Below are 19,211 nucleotides of genomic sequence, written 5' to 3'. Positions count from 1 at the left end.
CACAAACACATGTTACGTGTTACACATCCAAAGAGCAGACCTCTTATTTGTGGGCACCATTAATCTGTGACACACTGTCTAATAAACTCTCTCCATCCTACAGTTGAATCTACAACAGGCCTGTTGGACTGGTAAGAAGACAGTCTAGGAGGGAAGGGCAGATCCACAGACTGTTATTTAAACCATCAGAGGTAGAAAGAGGTAGAAAACTCTTTATTGTGGACTGGAGAACTATAGTGCTATTTTGAAAAATAGCTTGTAGCAGCTAGCCATTTAACCACAGTGCTATTTGGAAAAATAGCTTGTAGTAGCTAGCCATTTAACCACATTGCTATTTTGAAAAAAGCTTGGTGCAGCTAACCATTAACCACAGTGCTATTGAGAAAAATAACTTGGCTCAATAGATTCTTATATGAGTCTGCAGCTCGACCACACGTGGGGCACACTAGCCAGCACAGAAGCCTTATGTAGAATATGAGAGAGAGAGAGTGATAATACTGATTACAAAGGATGACAGGGTTCAACACAATATATACTGAAAAAATATTTAAATGCAACATGTAAAACCAGCATCTACTTTTAGTTAGTACGTTCTCTTAGTTCTTGTCTGTGAACTCAAACATTCTCATAGGTCTTTTGCTCTGTTTCACAATTTACCCACAATGCATCACATATTTTATGCTTAGGAACACGGTCAATGTGTGTGAGCCCAACCAGTGACTTGTGTCGTGTCGTGTGTGTGTGTGTGTGTGTGTGTGTGTGTGTGTGTGTGTGTGTGGCCAGAGGAAGTGCTCTTGCCTCACTGTGACAGTGCATCAGCTGAGGGTGTGAACTGTGAAACTCTGTCCATGAATAGTAACAGTATATCAGTGTAGCTGACATGCTCCCTCTTGCTTATCTCCAACACACAGAGCCAAAGACCATGTTCAACAAGGATCCCCTGCTACTGGTCCTCCAAGCCTGACGACTCCACAGGACTCAGGAGCCCCTGCTACTGGCCCTCCAAGCCTGACGACTCCACAGGACTCAGGAGCCCCCTGCTACTGGTCCTCCAAGCCTGACGACTCCACAGGACTCAGGAGCCCCCTGCTACTGGTCCTCCAAGCCTGACGACTCCACAGGACTCAGGAGCCCCCTGCTACTGGTCCTCCAAGCCTGACGACTCCACAGGACTCAGAAGAAGCTAGGTGAGTTATTCAGGCTATGTCACACATTTATTGCAGTATATGTATGGTAAAAGTGTACTAAGCCTACATATCTGTGCTTAAAATATATGCTGTAGTAGTAATAACACACATTTTAAAAGGTAATTTACAGTCATGTAAAGTACGTAAGTAAAAATACCTGAAAGTACTACTTAAGTAGTCTTTTGGGGTATCTGTACTTTACTTGAGTATTTATATTTTTGACTACTTTTACTCCACTACATTGCTGAAGACAATTGTACATACAGTGGGGCAAGAACGTATTTAGTCAGCCACCAATTGTGTAAGTTCTCCCACTTACAAAGATGAGAGAGGCCTGTAATTTTCATCATAGGTACACTTCAACTATGACAGACAAAATGAGAAAAAAAATCCCGAAAATCACATTGTAGGATTTTTAATGAATTTATTTGCAAATTATGGTGGAAAATAAGTATCTGGTCACCTACAAACAAGAAAGATTTCTGGCTCACACAGACCTGTAACTTCTTCTTTAAGAGGCTCCTCTGTCCTCCACTCGTTACCTGTATTAATGGCACATGTTTGAACTTGTTATCAATATAAATCTTCTTAAGTGGGAGAACTTGGACAATTGGTGGCTGACTAAGTACTTTTTTGCCCCACTGTACATACATTTTCCCTGATACCCAAAAGTACTCGTTACATTTTGAATGCTTAGCAGGAGAGGAAACATTCAAATTAACACACATATCAAGAGAACATCCCTGGTCATCCCTACTGCCTCTGATCTGACTGACTCACTAAACAGAGAACATCCCTGGTCATCCCTACTGCCTCTGATCTGACTGACTCACTAAACAGAGAACATCCCTGGTCATCCCTACTGCCTCTGATCTGGCGGACTCACTAAACAGAGAACATCCCTGGTCATCCCTACTGCCTCTGATCTGACTGACTCACTAAACAGAGAACATCCCTGGTCATCCCTACTGCCTCTGATCTGACTGACTCACTAAACAGAGAACATCCCTGGTCATCCCTACTGCCTCTGATCTGACTGACTCACTAAACAGAGAACATCCCTGGTCATCCCTACTGCCTCTGATCTGACTGACTCACTAAACAGAGAACATCCCTGGTCATCCCTACTGCCTCTGATCTGGCGGACTCACTTAACAAATGCTTAGTTTGTAAATGATGTCTGAGTGATGCAGCTTGCCCTTGGCTATCCGTACATTTAAAAAAACAAGAAAATGGTCCCATCTGGTTTGCTTAATAAGGAATATAAGGAATTACTTTTGATTCTTACACTACCATTCACAAGTTTGGGGTCACTTAGACATGTCCTTGTTTTTGAAAGAAAGCCTGACGACTTGTCCATTAAAATAACATCAAATTGATCAGAAATACAGTGTAGACATTGTTAATGTTTTAAACAAATTCGTATTTTCAATGACGGCCTAGGAACAGTGGGTTAACTGCCAGATTTGTACCTTGTCAGCTTGGAGATATGAACTTGCAACTATTGTACCTGGAAATGGCAGATTTTTTATGGAATATCTAGATAGGTGTACAGAGCACCATTATCAGCAACCATCACTCCTGTGTTCCAATGGCATATCATGTTAGATAATCCGAGTTTAGCATTTTAAAAGGCTATTTGATCATTAGAAAACCCTTTTGCAATTATGTTAGCACAGCTGAAAACTGTTGTCCTGATTAAAGAAGCAATAAACCTGTCCTTCTTAACACAGAACCCAAACCGGCTGTGTGTGTGCACCATCGTGCATACATTCATTTTGTCCCCCCACACCAAACGCGATCACGACACGCAGGTTAAAATATCAAAACAAACTCTGAACCAATTACATTAATTTGGGGATAGGTCGAAAAGCATTAAACATTTATGGCAATTTAGCTAGCTTGCACTTGCTAGGTAATTTGTCCTATTTAGTTAGCTTGCTGTTGCTAGCTAATTTGTCCTGGGATATAGACATTGAGTTGTTATTTTACCTGAAGTGCACAAGGTCCTCTACTCCGACAATGAAACCACACATAAACCGATCAACCAAATCGTTTCTAGTCACCTCTCCTCCTTCCAGGCTTTTTCTTCTCTGGACTTTATATTGCGATTGGCAACTTTCATAAGTTAGGTGCATTACCGCCAACGACCTCGTTCGTCGTTCAGTCACCCACGTGGGTATAACCAATGAGGAGATGGCACATGGGTACCTGCTTCTATAAACCAATGAGGATATGTGAGAGGCAGGACTGCGATCTGCGTCACAAATAGAACTGACTTCTATTTTAGCCCTTGGTAACACAGATGCTCATTGGCGTGCGCGAGCATTGTGGGTGCAATAATTGAATCATATAGATTTCTAAATTTATTTTGCAATGCTCGCGCAGGCTCAAAATGGCCAGAAACAAAGAACTTTCTTCTGAAACTCTTCTTAACAATGTCTACACTGTATTTCTGATCAATTTGATGTTATTTTAATGGACAAAAAATGTGCTTTTCTTTAAAAAACAAGGACATTTCTAAGTGGCCCCAAACTTTTGAACGGTAGTGTATTTTTAAAACCAAATACTTTTAGACTTTTACTCAAGTAGTAGTCATTTTCTATTACTCAAGTATGACAATTGGGTGGTAATTTAGACAGAAATTATTTCTGACAATAACTGCTGGACACATATGGCCAAATATACTTTTTATAAATGGCATTGATGCACAGCATGAGAATAACTTGCTATCATATCATCAAAGTTAACCAAGATACATTATATATACAAAAGTATGTGGACACCCCTTTGGCTATTTCAGCCACACCTGTTGCTGACAGGTGTATAAAATGGAGCACACAGCCATTCAATCTCCAAACACTACTTAAGAGCTCAGTGACTTTCATTGTGGTACTGTCATAGAATGCCACCTTTCGGGGCAGACGAATGCGTAGCATGTAAAAAATAGTCTTTCCTCGGTTGCAACACTCACCACAAGTTCCAAACTGCCTCTGGAAGCAACGTCAGCACAATAAATGCTGGTCGGGAGCTTCCTGAAATGGGTTTCCAAAACTGAGCAGCCGCACAGAAGCCTAAGATCACCATGCACAATGCCAAAGGTCGGCTGGAGTGGTGTAAAGCTCGCCACCATTGGACTCTGGAGCAGTGGAAACATGTTCTCTGGAGGGATGAATCTCATTTCACAATCTGGCATTCTGACCGTCAAATCTGGGTTTGGCAGATACCAGGAGAACGCTGCCTGCCCAAATCCATAGTGACAACTGTACATTTGGTGGAGGAGGAATAATGGTCTGGGGCTGTTTTTCAGGGTTCGGGCTAGGCCCCTTAATTCCAGTGAAGGGAAAGCTTAACGCTACACCATACAATGACATTCTAGACAATTCTGTGCTTCCAACTTTGTGGAAACAGTTTCAGCATTCCTGATTCAGCATGACAATGCCCCCGTACCCAAAGCGAGGTCCATACAGAAATGGTTTGTCGAGATCGGTGTGGAAGAACTTGACTAGCCTGCACAAAGCCCTGACCTCAACCCCATTGAACACCTTTAGGATGAATTGGAACGCAGACTGCGAGCCAGGCCTAATCGCCCAACATCAGTTCCCGACCTCAGTAATGCTCTTGTGGCTGAATGGAAGCAAGTCCCCGCAGCAATGTTCCAACAACTTGTGAAAAGCCTTCCCAGAAGAGTGGAGGCTGTTATAGTATCTTAATGCCCGTGATTTTCGAATTACATGTTCAACTAGCAGGTGTACACATACTTTTGGTAATGTAGTATATTATCTTCCGATTGTTTTCACGGTGTCTCTGTTTCCTATGTTCTCTTCTCAACACAGGGGCTATTGGTTACTATAGTTTTACTAATAGGGCCTATTATTTAATAGGGCGTTTATTTATTTTGGGGTGTTCAGAAGGAGGGGGGGGCCGACTACTAGAATTCTTAGCATTTTGGATGTTATCAGTAAAAAGAAAAACCTTCCCAATGGGGCAACCTCAGAGCAGGCTCAACTTGTGTGACTGCTGAAGCAATAGGGCAGCCCTTAATGTCCATCCCTGCTACTCCAGTTTACTACGGAAGCCACTCCATAACGTGAAGCTAAGAATTTAATCAGATTTCACCAACACATTGGGTTATGGGTGAAGTTAAAAACATGTTAGCTACACAGTATAGCCACTCAGGTGGACCTTCAAATTAGTCAACACATTTTGTGACACAAGTTAGAAAGAGGAAAGTAAGGGTAGGGTGGAAAGTTGTGCTTGATAGAGAGCCTGTCCTCAACTTCTCCATTTACTGTGTGGGTCCTGGTCGAGATAGCACTGTGGCCGTTAGTAGGAAGTTACAAAACGTACACACACACACACACACACACACACACACACACACACACACACACACACACACACACACACACACACACACACACACACACACACACACACACAGGCACAATCGCTTCGCTGGCCAGCAGTAGTAGGAAGTATGCGAGTCGATATGACTTGATGAATAGCTACTGTATGTCATCTGTCTGTGTGTCCTCAGAGCTTGACCCCATTGGAGTGCCACTATGGGGAATGTGATGAGGGGTGGGGAAAATAGCAACGAAACAAATACAAACTGCCATGACAGCGCACTAAAGGGTAAGATTTAAAGTAATTATTTGCTATATCATACTGTAGTTTGTAAATGTAATGTGATGAGGCTTTAACAGATATGATGATTACACTACAGTACTTGGATTTCAGTCGACATACCTTTACCAAAGTGTATAAATGTTTGATATCGTTCACTTGGAAGTCAATTAGAAGTAAAAGACAACTATTTCCCTCATGTCAGGAAATGCATCACTAAATGTCACCTGTGCTAATGTTGATGTCTATCTAACTGTGTAACATTGGTGGTTGCTGAGCAGGAGAAGACGACACACTTGTCGTTCTCCATGACTATCCTTTTCCAGACATCAGTGAGCCGATCTTCAGGATGGGAGAGAAGCTGAGGGTCTTGTCTCAGTAAGTCAATGCTGTGTCTCTCTGTGAGAGTAAGTCTTGTCTCAGTAAGTACAGTCTGTCTGTGAGAGTAATTCCTGTTTAAACACGTGGTCTGTTCTCATTTACAACTGGGACCTGGCCAAGATAAAGCAAAGCAATGCAGCAAAAACAACAACACAAAGTTATACATGGGATAAACAAATGTACAGTCAATAACACAATACAAAAATCTGTATACAGTGTGTGCAAATGAAGTAAGGAGGTAAGGCAATAAATAGGCCATAAATAGGCCAATAGTTGAAGTAATTACAATTTAACACTTAGCTAAATTTAGCAATTTAGCATTTACATTGGAGTGATAAATGTGCAGATGAGGATGTGCAAGTAGAAGTACTGGTGTGCAAAAGAGCAGAAAAACAAAAACAAATATGGGGATGAGGTAGGTAGTTGGTTGGATGGGCTATTGACAGATGGGCTGTGTATAGCTGCAGCGATCGGTAAATTGCTCTGACAGCTGACGCTTTAAGTTAGTGAGGGAGATATAAGTCTCCAACTTCAGTGATTTTTGCAATTCGTTCCAGTCATTGGCAGCAGAGAACTGGAAGGAAAGGCGGCCAAAGGGGGTGTTGGCTTTGGTGATGACCAGTGAAATATACCTGCTGGAGCGCTTGCTATGGGTGGGTGTTGCTACGGTGACCAGTGAGCTGAGATAAGACGGAGCTATATCTAGCAAAGACTTATAGATTACCTGGAGCCAATGGGTTTGGCGACAAATATGTAGAGAGGACCAGCCAATGAGGGCATACAGGTCTCGGTGGTGGGTAGTATATGGGGCTTTGGTGACAAAATGGATGGCACTGTGATAGACTGCATCCAATTTGCTGAGTAAAGTGTTGGGGGCTATTTTGTAAATGACATCGCCGAAGTCAAGGATCGGTAGGATAGTCAGTTTTACAAGGGTATGTTTGGCAGCATGAGTGAAGGAGGCTTTGTTGCGAAATAAGCCGATTCAATTTTAAACTTTGGATTGGAGATGCTTAATGTGAGTCTGGAAGGAGAGTTTACAGTCTAACCAGACAACTAGGTATTTATAGTTGTCCACATATTCAGAACCGTCCAGAATAGTGATGCTAGTCGGGCGGGCGGGTGTGGGCAGCGATCAGTTGAAGAGCATGCACTTTGGTTTACTAGCATTTAAGAGCAGTTGGAGGCCACGGAAGGAGTGTTGTATGGCGTTGAAGCTCATTTGGAGGTTTGTTAACAGTGTCTAAAGAAGGACCAGAAGTATACTGTATAAAAATCCACCTCTCTAAAAATAAGTCTCTCACCGTTGCCGCCTGCTATAGACCACCCTCTGCCCCCAGCTGTGTTCTGGACACCATATGTGAACTGATTGCCCCCCATCTATCTTCAGAGCTCGTGCTGCGAGGCGACCTAAACTGGAACATGCTTAACACCCCAGCCATCCTACTTGATATCCTCAATCTCACACAAATTATTAATGAACCTACCTGGTACCACCCCAAAGCAGTAAACACGGGCACCCTCATAGATATCATCCTAACCAACTTGCCCTCTAAATACACCTCTGCTGTTTTCAACCAAGATCTCAGCGATCACTGCCTCATTGCCTGCATGCGTAATGGGTCTCACTCATCACTGTCAAACGTTCCCTGAAACACATCAGCAAGCAGGCCTTTCTAATCGACCTGGCCGGGGTATCCTGGAAGGATATTGATCTCATCCCGTCAGTAGAGGATGCCTGGTTATTTTTTTTAAATGCCTTCCTCACCATCTTAAATAAGCATGCCCCATTCAAGAAATGTAGAACCAGGAACAGATATAGCCCTTGGTTCTCTCCAGACGTGACTGTCCTTAACCAACACAAAAACATCCTATGGCGTTCTGCATTAGCATCGAACAGCCCCCGTGATATGAAACTTTTCAGGGAAGCTAGAAACCAATATACACAGAGAGTTAGAAAAGCCAAGGCTAGCCTTTTCAAGCATAAATTTGCTTCCTGGAACACAAACTCAAAAAAGTTGTGGTACACTGTAAAGTCCATGGAGAATAAGAAGTCCTCCTTCCAGCTGCCCACTGTACTGAGGATAGGAAACACTGTCACCACCGATAAATCCACGATAATTGAGAATTTCAATAAGCATTTTTCTACGGCTGGCCATGCTTTCAACCTGGCTACCCCTACGCCGGTCAACAGCACTGCACCCACCACAGTAACTCCCCGAAGCCTTCCCCATTTCTCCTTCTCCCAAATCCAGTCAGCTGATGTTCTGAAAGAGCTGCAAAATCTGGACCCCTAAAATTCCGCCGGGCTAGACAATCTAGACCCTTTCTTTCTAAAAATTATCTGCCGAAATTGTTGCAAACGCCCTATTACTAGCCTGTTCAACCTCTCTTTCGTGTCGTCTGAGATTCCCAAAGATTGGAAAGCAGCTGCGGTCATCCCCCTCTTCAAAGGGGGGGACACTCTTGACCCAAACTGCTACAGACCTATATCTATCCTTCCCTGCCTTTCTAAGGTCTTCGAAAGCCAAGTCTACAAACAGATTACCGACCATTTCGAATCCCACCATACCTTCTCCGCTATGGAATCTGGTTTCAGAGCTGGTCATGGGTGCACCTCAGCCACGCTCAAGGTCCTAAACGATATCTTAACCGCCATCGATAAGAATTCATTGACCTGGCCAAGGCTTTCGACTCTGTCAATCACCACATCCTCATCGGCAGACTCGGTAGCCTTGGTTTCTCAAATGACTGCCTCGCCTGGTTCACCAACTACTTCTCTGATAGAGTTCAGTGTGTCAAATCGGAGGGCCTGTTGTCCGGGCCTCTGGCAGTCTCTATGGGGGTACCACTGGGTTCAATTCTTGGACCGACTCTCTTCTCTGTATACATCAATGATGTCGCTCTTGCTGCTGGTGAGTCTCTGATCCACCTCTACGCAGACGACACCATTTTGTATACTTCTGGCCCTTCTTTGGACACTGTGTTAACAACCCTCCAGACGAGCTTCAATGCCATACAACTCTCATTCTGTGGCCTCCAATTGCTCTTAAATACAAGTAAAACCAAATGCATGCTCTTCAACCGATCACTGCCTGTCCAACATCACTACTCTGGACGGTTCTGACTTAGAATATGTGGACAACTACAAATACCTCGGTGTCTGGTTAGACTGTAAACTCTCCTTCCAGACTCACATCAAACATCTCCAATCCAAAGTTAAATTTAGAATTGGCTTCCTATTTCGCAACAAAGCATCCTTCACTCATGCTGCCAAACATACCCTCGTAAAACTGACCATCCTACCGATCCTCGACTTCAGCGATGTCTTTTACAAAAAAGCCACCAATACCCTACTCAATAAATTGGATGCAGTCTATCACAGTGTCATCCGTTTTGTCACCAAAGCCCCATATACTACCCACCACTGCGACCTGTACGCTCTTGTTGGCTGGCCCTCACTTCATACTCGTCGCCAAACCCACTGGCTCCAGGTCATCTACAAGACCCTGCTAGGTAAAGTCCCCCCTCGCTGATCACCATAGCAGCACCCACCTGTAGCATGCGCTCCAGCAGGTTTATCCCTCTAGTTACCCCCAAAACCCATTCTTCCTTTGGCCGCTTCTCCTTCCAGTTCTCTGCTGCCAATGACTGGAACGAACTACAAAAATCTCTGAAACTGGAAACACTTATCTCCCTCACTAGCTTTAAGCACCAGCTGTCAGAGCAGCTCACAGATTACTGCACCTGTACATAGCCCATCTATAATTTAGCCCAAACAACTACCTCTCCCCCTACTGTATTTATTTATTTTGCTCCTTTGCACCCCATTATTATATTTATACTTTGCACATTCTTCCACTGCAAATCTACCATTCCAGTGTTTTACTTGCTATATTGTATTTACTTCAGCACTATGGCCTTTTTTTGCCTTTACCTCCCTTATCTCACCTCATTTGCTCACATTGTATATAGACTTATTTTTCGACTGTATTATTGACTGTATTTTTGTTTTACTCTGTGTGTAACTCTGTGTTGTTGTATGTGTCGAACTGCTTTGCTTTATCTTGGCCAGGTCGCAATTGTAAATGAGAAATTGTTCTCAACTTGCCTACCTGGTTAAATAAAGGTGAAATAAAATAAAAAAATACAGAATGGTGTCATCTGCGTAGAGGTGGATCAGAAAATCACCAGCAGCAAGAGCGACATCATTGATACAGAGAAAAGAGTCGGCCCGAGAATTGAACCCTGTGGCACCCCCATAGAGACTGCCAGAGGTCCGGACAACAGGACCTCCGGTTTGACACACTGAACTCTATCTGAGAAGTAGTTAGTGAACCAGGCAAGGCAGTCATTAGAGAAACCAAGGTTGTTGTGTCTGCCGATAAGAATGTGGTAATTGACAGTCTAAATCCTTGGCCAGGTCGATGAAGACGGCTGCACAGTACTGTCTTTTATCGATGGCGGTTATGATATAGTTTAGTACCTTGAGCGTGGCTGAGGTGCACCCGTGACCAGCTCGGAAACCAGATTGCATAAGGGGAGAAGGTACAGTGGGATTCAAAATGGTCGGTGATCTGTTTGTTCACCTGGCTTTCGAAGACTTTAGAACGGCAGGGAAGGATGGAAATAGGTCTGTAACAGTTTGCGTCTAGTGTTTTCCCCTTTGAAGAGGGGGATGACCGTGGCCACTTTCCAATCTTTAGGAATCTCAGATAATACGAAAGAGAGGTTGAACAGGTTTGTAATAGGGGTTGCAACAATGGCAGCGGATCATTTTAGGAAGAGAGGGTCCAGATTGTAGAGTCCGGCTGATTTGTAGGGATCCAGATTTTGCAGCTCTTTCAGAACATCAGCTGTCTGTATTTGGGTGAAGGATAAGCAGGGGGGGTGGGGGGCTTGGGTCAGTTGCTGCGGGGGGTACAGAGCTGTTGGCCAGGGTTGGGTTAGCCAGATGGAAAGCATGGCCAGCCGTAGAGAAATGCTTATTGAAATTCTCGATTATCGTGGATTTATCAGTGGTGACAGTGTTTCCTAGCCTCAGTACAGTGGGCAGCTGGGAAGAGGTGCTCTTACTCTCCATGGACTTTACAGTGTCCCAAAAACTTTTGGAATTAGTGTTGTAGGATGCAAATTTCTGTTTGAAAAAGCTAGCCTTTGCTTTCCTAACTGACTGTGTGTATTGGTTCCTGACTTCCATGAAAAGTTGCATTTCACGGGGACTATTCGATGCTAGTGCAGTACTCCACAGGGTGTTTTTGTGCTGGTCGAGGGCAGTCAAGTCTGGAGTGGATCAAGGTCTATATCTTTTCTTAGTTCTAAGTTTTTTGAAAGGGGCATGCTTATTTAAGATGGTGAGGAAAGCACTTTTAAAGATGTACTGTATGTACTAACCACTTCCTAGAGCAGAAATTGATAGATGCACAGTTACAGACCACAGGAGCTTGGTGGCACCTTAATTGGGTAGAACGGTCTAGTGGTAATAACTGGAATAGAATAGGTGGACTGGTATCACATACATGGTTTTCAGGTGTTTGATGCCATTCCATTTGCTCCGTTCCGGACATTATTATGAGCCATTCTCCCCTTAGCAGCCTCCTGTGTTATAGACATACTGTAGATATCGAGATGACACAGGACGACACACAAAAACTCCCGCAAGCCAGAGTGCAAACCAAAATACAATACAAAGCTATGCAACATTACAATACAAAACTGTGCAAGCAATAACATGCACAATAGAGAATGAACACATTGGGGGAAATTAGATGCATAGCATTACTGTCTTGCAGCTTTAATACAATATGGGGAACTAGAATTTCAGATTTTTTTCAGTCACAGTTCCCCTTTTAATTTGTGTGCGTTCTTTAGGGAAGGTAACTGGTGGAGAGTCCGGTCTGGCCAATCAGGAAGGGAGAACTACATCCCTAATAACTATGTTGCCAAAGTCTACCATGGGTAAGCATGGTTGTCTCCCACTGCTTAGCATTCAGTCTACAAATATTCATATAGAGACTCAAATGTTTCGTAAGTGTCAATAGAATTAAAGAATAAATTAGGTCTAACCAGAAAGACTATCACATCATAATATAATATGCCTACTGTATATCATATAGTATGTAAATGTATGTTCTAAGATGGTTGTTTGAGGGAGTGGCGAGGCAGAAGGCGGAGGAACTACTTCGCCTCCCTGTAAACAGAGTGGGTTCCTTCATGGTCAGAGAGAGCACACAGCAGAGAGGTGAGTCCATGACTTATTAAGGCCCTACCAAGTTATACAGGAGGTCAGTAGGATGATAGTAGATGGGTATCTATGAGGATCTATTTAGGCCTACAGATGTAGGATCTTCATTGGATCACCCTGTTGCAAGAGAATGTTCAAACATTGTAGTATGTTTGAGATTTAAAAAGGCTTCTCAAGTTTGTAATTTCCACTTTGACATTTTAGACTTGATTTTCCCTTACGAACAACGCACAACCAACCCCTACGTAATAATTCCCATTTCCTGTTGCTGCAGTATTATTTCCTGCTGTAGCAAACTATCTCAAAATAAGATATTACATCTGTATATTGTACGTGCAGGTGTCTACTCCATGTCTGTAAAGCACAGATCCATCAAGCACTATAAAATCTATCGCTTGGAGAACAACGGCTGGTACTATATCTCTCCTCGTCTGACCTTCCAGTGCCTGGAAGAGATGGTCAACCACTACTGTGGTGAGTCTAAAACAGAGACAGACACTGAAAATAACCTCAAGCATTTTAAAATATATTTCTTCTTATCAGATGCTTTCTACGTTCCGTTGTGCTTTGGCCAAGAGTACACATTAAGAACAAGAAAGGAAGGGATGGGTTTGTTGCTGATGACCATGTGGACATATTTTTACTGAGGCTAGGTCTTTCATATTGACTGTAACATGAATGTTTTCAAAGGCAGATGTGTGTGATTGTGTGCGTGTGTGCGTTCGCGTGTGGTTATGTTCATCGCACAAGCGTTTGTGAGCACATATGCTTATTTTTCAGTACACAGCGTATGGAAATGTGTATCTGTCTGTGTCTAACACAGGGGATGTCTATCTGTCTGTGTCTAACACGGGGGATGTCTATCTGTCTGTGTCTAACACGGGGGATGTCTATATGTCTGTGTCTAACACGGGGGATGTCTATCTGTCTGTGTCTAACACGGGGGATGTCTATATGTCTGTGTCTAACACGGGGATGTATATATGTCTGTGTCTAACACGGGGGATGTCTATATGTCTGTTTCTAACACGGGGGATGTCTATATGTCTGTGTCTAACACGGGGGATGTCTATATGTCTGTGTCTAACACGGGGGATGTCTATATGTCTGTGTCTAACATGGGGGATGTCTATATGTCTGTGTCTAACATGGGGGATGTCTATATGTCTGTGTCTAACACGGGGGATGTATATATGTCTGTGTCTAACACGGGGGATGTCTATATGTCTGTGTCTAACACGGGGGATGTCTATATGTCTGTGTCTAACACAGAGGACTGTCTATATGTCTAACATGGGAGAGTCTATATGTCTGTGTCTAACATGGGGGATGTCTATATGTCTGTGTCTAACACGGGGGATGTCTATATGTCTGTGTCTAACACGGGGGATGTCTATATGTCTGTGTCTAACACGGGGGATGTCTATATGTCTGTGTCTAACACAGAGGACTGTCTATATGTCTAACATGGGAGAGTCTATATGTCTGTGTCTAACATAGGGGATGTGTATATGTCTGTGGCTAACACGGGGGATGTCTATATGTCTGTGTCTAACACGGGGGATGTCTATATGTCTGTGTCTAACACGGGGGATGTCTATATGTCTGTGTCTAACACGGGGGATGTCTATATGTCTGTGTCTAACACGGGGGATGTCTATATGTCTGTGTCTAACACGGGGGAGGTCTATATGTCTGTGTCTAACATGGGGGAGGTCTATATGTCTGTGTCTAACACGGGGGAGGTCTATATGTCTGTGTCTAACATGGGGGATGTCTATATGTCTGTGTCTAACACGGGGGATGTCTATATGTCTGTGTCTAACATGGGGCATGTCTATATGTCTGTGGCTAACATGGGGGATGTCTATATGTCTGTGTCTAACATGGGGGATGTCTATATGTCTGTGGCTAACACAGAGGACTGTCTATATGTCTGTGTCTAACACAGGGGATGTCTATATGTCTGTGGCTAACACAGAGGACTGTCTATATGTCTAACATGGGGGATGTCTATCTGTCTGTGTCTAACACAGGGGAGGTCTATATGTCTGTGTCTAACACAGGGCATGTCTATATGTCTAACACGGGGGAGGTTTATATGTCTGTGTCTAACACAGTCCATCTCTGATCTCCTAGACTCTGCAGATGGGCTTTGCTGTGTTCTCACTGGCCCGTGTTTGTGTGGGACCGCCAACCTCCTCGACACCACCACTCAGCCACCCCCTGTAGTGATGCGCCGCAATAACTTTGACTGGAAGAAAGTAGACAGGTATGGACTCATAGTTCAGTAGTTTAGAGTCTATCATCGTTGTTGCTCTCAGATCTCTCCAATGATCCAATGAAATTGTAGTCCTGCTTTTGACTTGGCCAATGGAAAACTTGGCTTGTGGGAACACTTGACAGATGTGACTCTGCATCCTGATGATGATTGGCTCAAACACATTTTAATCACCTCTCACTCTCTCTCTCTCTTTCGCTATCTCTCTCTCTCAATCAAAAGGAAAGATCTGATCAGTGCAGGGGCTCCCCAGGGGCAGCAGAACAGGGACACCATGGTGAGCTATGGAGTCAGGAACAGCATTGCCTCTTACCTCTCTCTTGCCGGGGCTCAGGGCCCTAGACAGCAGCAGAAGAACCACAAGAAGAATAAATCTGTCTACGTCACCTCCCACAGTCTCAGCCATATGGACCTGGAGGAGGACTATGATACGTAGTGGCCTGCATAGGCCAGTGGTTCTCAAACCTCTCTTTGGGGACCCCCAGACGTCCATGTATTTGATCTATTTCAGAGCTAACACACTTGATTCAACTTGTCAACTAATCAACATGTACTTGACTAGGTGAATCACGTCAGCTAGTAAGGGCTATAACAAAATTGTGAAACGTCTAGGGGTCCCCGAGGACAGGTTTGAGAAGAACTGGCCTAGGCTACCAGATTCGGCATGGGTTCGAATCCAACCCACTGCCTTTCTGACTTGCTATCTTTGTTGTCGCATCTTCACTGTCCTATCTCAATAACAGAAATGAAGCCCACAGAAAATAAGTTTTAAAAAAGACTATGAGACTAAGAGGAGCAACGGCTCAAGGATCCAGACTTTGACACAGAAATTAGCACTTTGAACCATGGAACTGGATAAACTAACGTTTTTTCTTCTGATCTCGACACCCAGAACCAAATCTTGCGGGGTGGCCAGAGTCCCTATTTAAATGTTAACCTCTGTTACGAGATACTATATTTTCCTCCAATACACACACTGCTCCTTATCTGAGCCTTTGGGATTGAACTGATAAGGAATTGGAAGCTCAGTGGGATAAATCAACATTGAAGTTGAAGTCCGTCCAGAGTCCAGAGCACTGACCGAGTGTCCTGCAAAAATACAACACGTTAGCATCATGACAGTCGATAAAATAGTTGAATGCTGTGTTGTGGGTGTTTGTGTGAATGTGCAATATTCTGGGGAAAGAAACATGGAAAGAAAGGGGAATACCTAGACAGCTGCACAACTGAATGCATTCAACTGAACATGTGTCTTCCACATTTAACCCAACCCCTCTGAATCAGAAAGGTGCGGGGGGCTGATTGTTGTTATTGTGGATGTGTGTAAATGTCAATGGTTACCAGCTTCAGAAGCTTTAGCCTGACCCCTTGCAAAGTGATTTCTGTTGAGTACATGTTCATATAAATAAAAGTAAGGTATTGTATAATCTCGGCAAACCAGAACCAAATATTGTGTGTGATCTGGCCAGCTCTTCTGTCACGACTCACGAGAGACTAGTGAGTACATACTGTTTCAAATAGTTCCTGGAAGGGCTATGGAGAGTTACGTCCAAAGAGCTAGAACTGCATGCAGATGATAAAACATCACAAAGATGACTGCCCAGAACAAGTTGTCCTCTTGAAAGTAACCCAGGGCTTCAAGCCTGCACCAAATGGAATAGGAATCAACATGGCATTCCCGAATCCAAGCAAACATCCAAGAAAACAGCACAGTGAAAAGGTTCTGATTTACCCCAGTTTGAGTCTCAGTGTATTGTCTAAGTGTGTTGTTGTTGTGGCTGATTGTCTCGCCAAGGCCTCATGGCGGCCATATGTGATGCTGATTAGTTCATTGTTACTGTGAAAGCTGGTGTCTTATCTTTGCAGGGAACCATGTACAGTAGTCGTGTAGTATTCTAAGGAGAAACCTTATCCATGCTGATAAGATTTCTAGAAGTGACTCTAAAGTTTATACAGTGAACTTTGCCACCATAACACCACATAGGATATTTTATACGTTATGAGGTAGTTAGGAAGAACCTTATGACTGTCCATTCTTCCACTTTCCTCAAGACAATCACCAGTGAAAGCCAGAAAAGACCAAAGACACAAGAGCAGTATTACTTATGAACTTGGCAGGCTGCAAATGTTGTATCTGGAACCCATTGAAGCTACAAAGTCAGCAACATGGCCATATAATGAATTAGATTTCATGAGATTTCTCAGTCACCTGTAGGAACCCCTCACAGTGAGAGCTGACTCCTTGATACAAACGCAGCACTTTCTCATTATTCAATTCACAACGGGATCAAGTATTTGTTTTGTCTGCTTTTAATGCCCCCATTAAATATCTGCAAGGCCAACTAAAACAGCTGATTGTGTGTGTGTGTGTGTGTGTGTGTGTGAATATGTGTGAGAGAGAGAGAGTCCGTGTCTGTGTGTACAGCGTCTTGTGAAAGTATTCACCTCCATTTTGTTGCCTTACAACCTGGAATTACATTTTTTGGGGGGGTTTGTATCATTTGATTTACACAACATGCCTACCACAAGATGCATATTTTTTATTGTGAGACAAACAAGAAATAACGCAAAAAAACTGAAAACTTGAGCGTGCATAACTATTCACTATTCATAACTATTCTACAAAGTCAATAGTTTGTAGAGCAACCTTTCGCAGCAATTACAGCTGCATGTCTCTTGGGATAGGTCTCTATATGCTTGGCATATGGTGTCTATATATCTAGACAGTGTCTATAGATCTAGTCTATATATCTAGACACTGGGATTTTTGCCCATTCTTCAAGGCAAAACTGCTCCAGCTGATCTGTTTGGAGAGCTCCTTAGTCTTCATGGTGCCGCTTTCTTGGTGGTGGCCCTTGCTTGGTGGTGGCCCTTGCTTGGTGGTGCCCCTTGCTTGGTGGTGGCCCTTGCTTGGTGGTGCCCCTTGCTTGGTGGTGCCCCTTGCTTGGTGGTGCCCCTTGCTTGGTGGTGGCCCTTGCTTGGTGGTGCCCCTTGCTTGGTGGTGCCCCTTGCTTGGTGGTGCCCCTTGCTTGGTGGTGGCCCTTGCTTGGTGGTGCCCCTTGCTTGGTGGTGCCCCTTGCTTGGTGGTGCCCCTTGCTTGGTGGTGGCCCTTGCTTGGTGGTGGCCCTTGCTTGGTGGTGCCCCTTGCTTGGTGGTGGCCCTTGCTTGGTGGTGGCCCTTGCTTGGTGGTGCCCCTTGCTTGGTGGTGCCCCTTGCTTGGTGGTGGCCCTTGCTTAGTGGTGTTGCAGACTCTGGAGCCTTTCAGAACAGGTGAATATATACTGAGATCACGTGACACTTAGAATGCACACAGGTGGACTTTATTCAACTAATTATGTGACTTCTGAAGGTAATTGGTTGCACCAGATCTTATTTAGGGGCTTCATAGCAAAGGGGGTGAATAAATAAGCACGTAACACTTTTCCATTTAAAGTTTTTCTTTCTTTCACGTTTCTTTCATTTTTTCATTTCCCTTCACCAATTTGGATTATTTTATGTCCATTACATGAAATCCAAATCAAATCAATTTAAATGACAGGTTGTAATGCAACAAAATATTGAAAAATGCCAAGTGGGATGAATGCTTTTGCAAGGCACTGTGCATGTGTGAAAGAGTTGGTGGCTGTACTTTGCGTTATGAGCAGGGCAGGCCTGAACAGCTGCTTGAAGCCACATCATACAGTCTTCTATACAGTCAGGGAAAGCCATTAAACAGATATTACCCTAGCTGCCTCCTAATTTTAGCAGAGCAGACGGATGCTGCTGTTGTGGTGTCAACACAACAGCCTCTGCTAGTCTGGTTTCATTACTGTTTGTAGCATTAGTTAAAGTCATTGTTAAAGCATCACCTGTCTGGTGATGTAGATTTCAGCTTGTCAGCTTGTCAAGTTGGTTGGTGTCCTTTGGTTGGTGGACCATTCTGATACACACGGGAAACTGTTGAGTGTGAAAAACCCAGCAGCATGGCAGTTCTTGACACAAATCGGTGCTTGACACAACCCCGTTCAAAGGCAGAGACATGGATGGAGCATCTATATCATTCAAAGGGTGAATGGGCAAGACAAAAGATTGGTCTCAAGACATAAAAATATTTCTTTAACCTGTCTCCTCCCCTTCATTTACACTGGCTGAAGTGGATTTAACAACTGACATCAATAATGGATCATACTTTCACCTGGATTCACCTGGCCAGTTTTTGTCATGGAAAGAGCCGGTGTTCCTAATGTTTTGTTCATTCAGTGCATTTCCCTTCAATGTGACAAGCCCTTCCCTTTTCCATGGATTTCACATTTTCACAAGCAAACATCTAACAAGAAATGACAACATTTCCCAGAAATCACAGAAGGGTTTAAGTGTTTAAAGGAATACCTCAATGCTCTGCCAACGATCACACAGACGTGAGGATGTGTCGACCAAAACAATAGAACACGACGGGTGAAGAGAGCAGAAGACAGGATCAATTCAACATGAACAAACTGAAGAACTGGAC

The 19,211-nt window shown here is 43.7% G+C and overlaps 1 protein-coding gene across 1 annotated transcript; it reads left to right on the top strand.

Annotated features, from left to right (window-relative positions):
- Positions 1 to 819: 819 nt before the first annotated feature.
- On the top strand, positions 820 to 16,149 carry LOC115128712 (src-like-adapter). The gene is made up of 8 exons (XM_029658810.2): positions 820 to 1,187; positions 5,728 to 5,825; positions 6,098 to 6,194; positions 12,069 to 12,155; positions 12,335 to 12,438; positions 12,781 to 12,915; positions 14,581 to 14,713; positions 14,945 to 16,149. The coding sequence occupies exons 2-8, from the start codon at positions 5,753 to 5,755 to the stop codon at positions 15,156 to 15,158; spliced, it is 843 nt and encodes a 280-aa protein (XP_029514670.1). The 5' UTR covers positions 820 to 1,187; positions 5,728 to 5,752; the 3' UTR covers positions 15,159 to 16,149.
- Positions 16,150 to 19,211: the final 3,062 nt, after the last annotated feature.

Source organism: Oncorhynchus nerka, linkage group LG4, assembly GCF_034236695.1.
Source record: "Oncorhynchus nerka isolate Pitt River linkage group LG4, Oner_Uvic_2.0, whole genome shotgun sequence".
Classification (NCBI taxonomy): Eukaryota; Metazoa; Chordata; class Actinopteri; order Salmoniformes; family Salmonidae; genus Oncorhynchus; species Oncorhynchus nerka.
The sequence above is the reverse complement of the archived record's forward strand: the minus strand, read 5'-3'. Positions and strand labels throughout refer to the sequence as shown.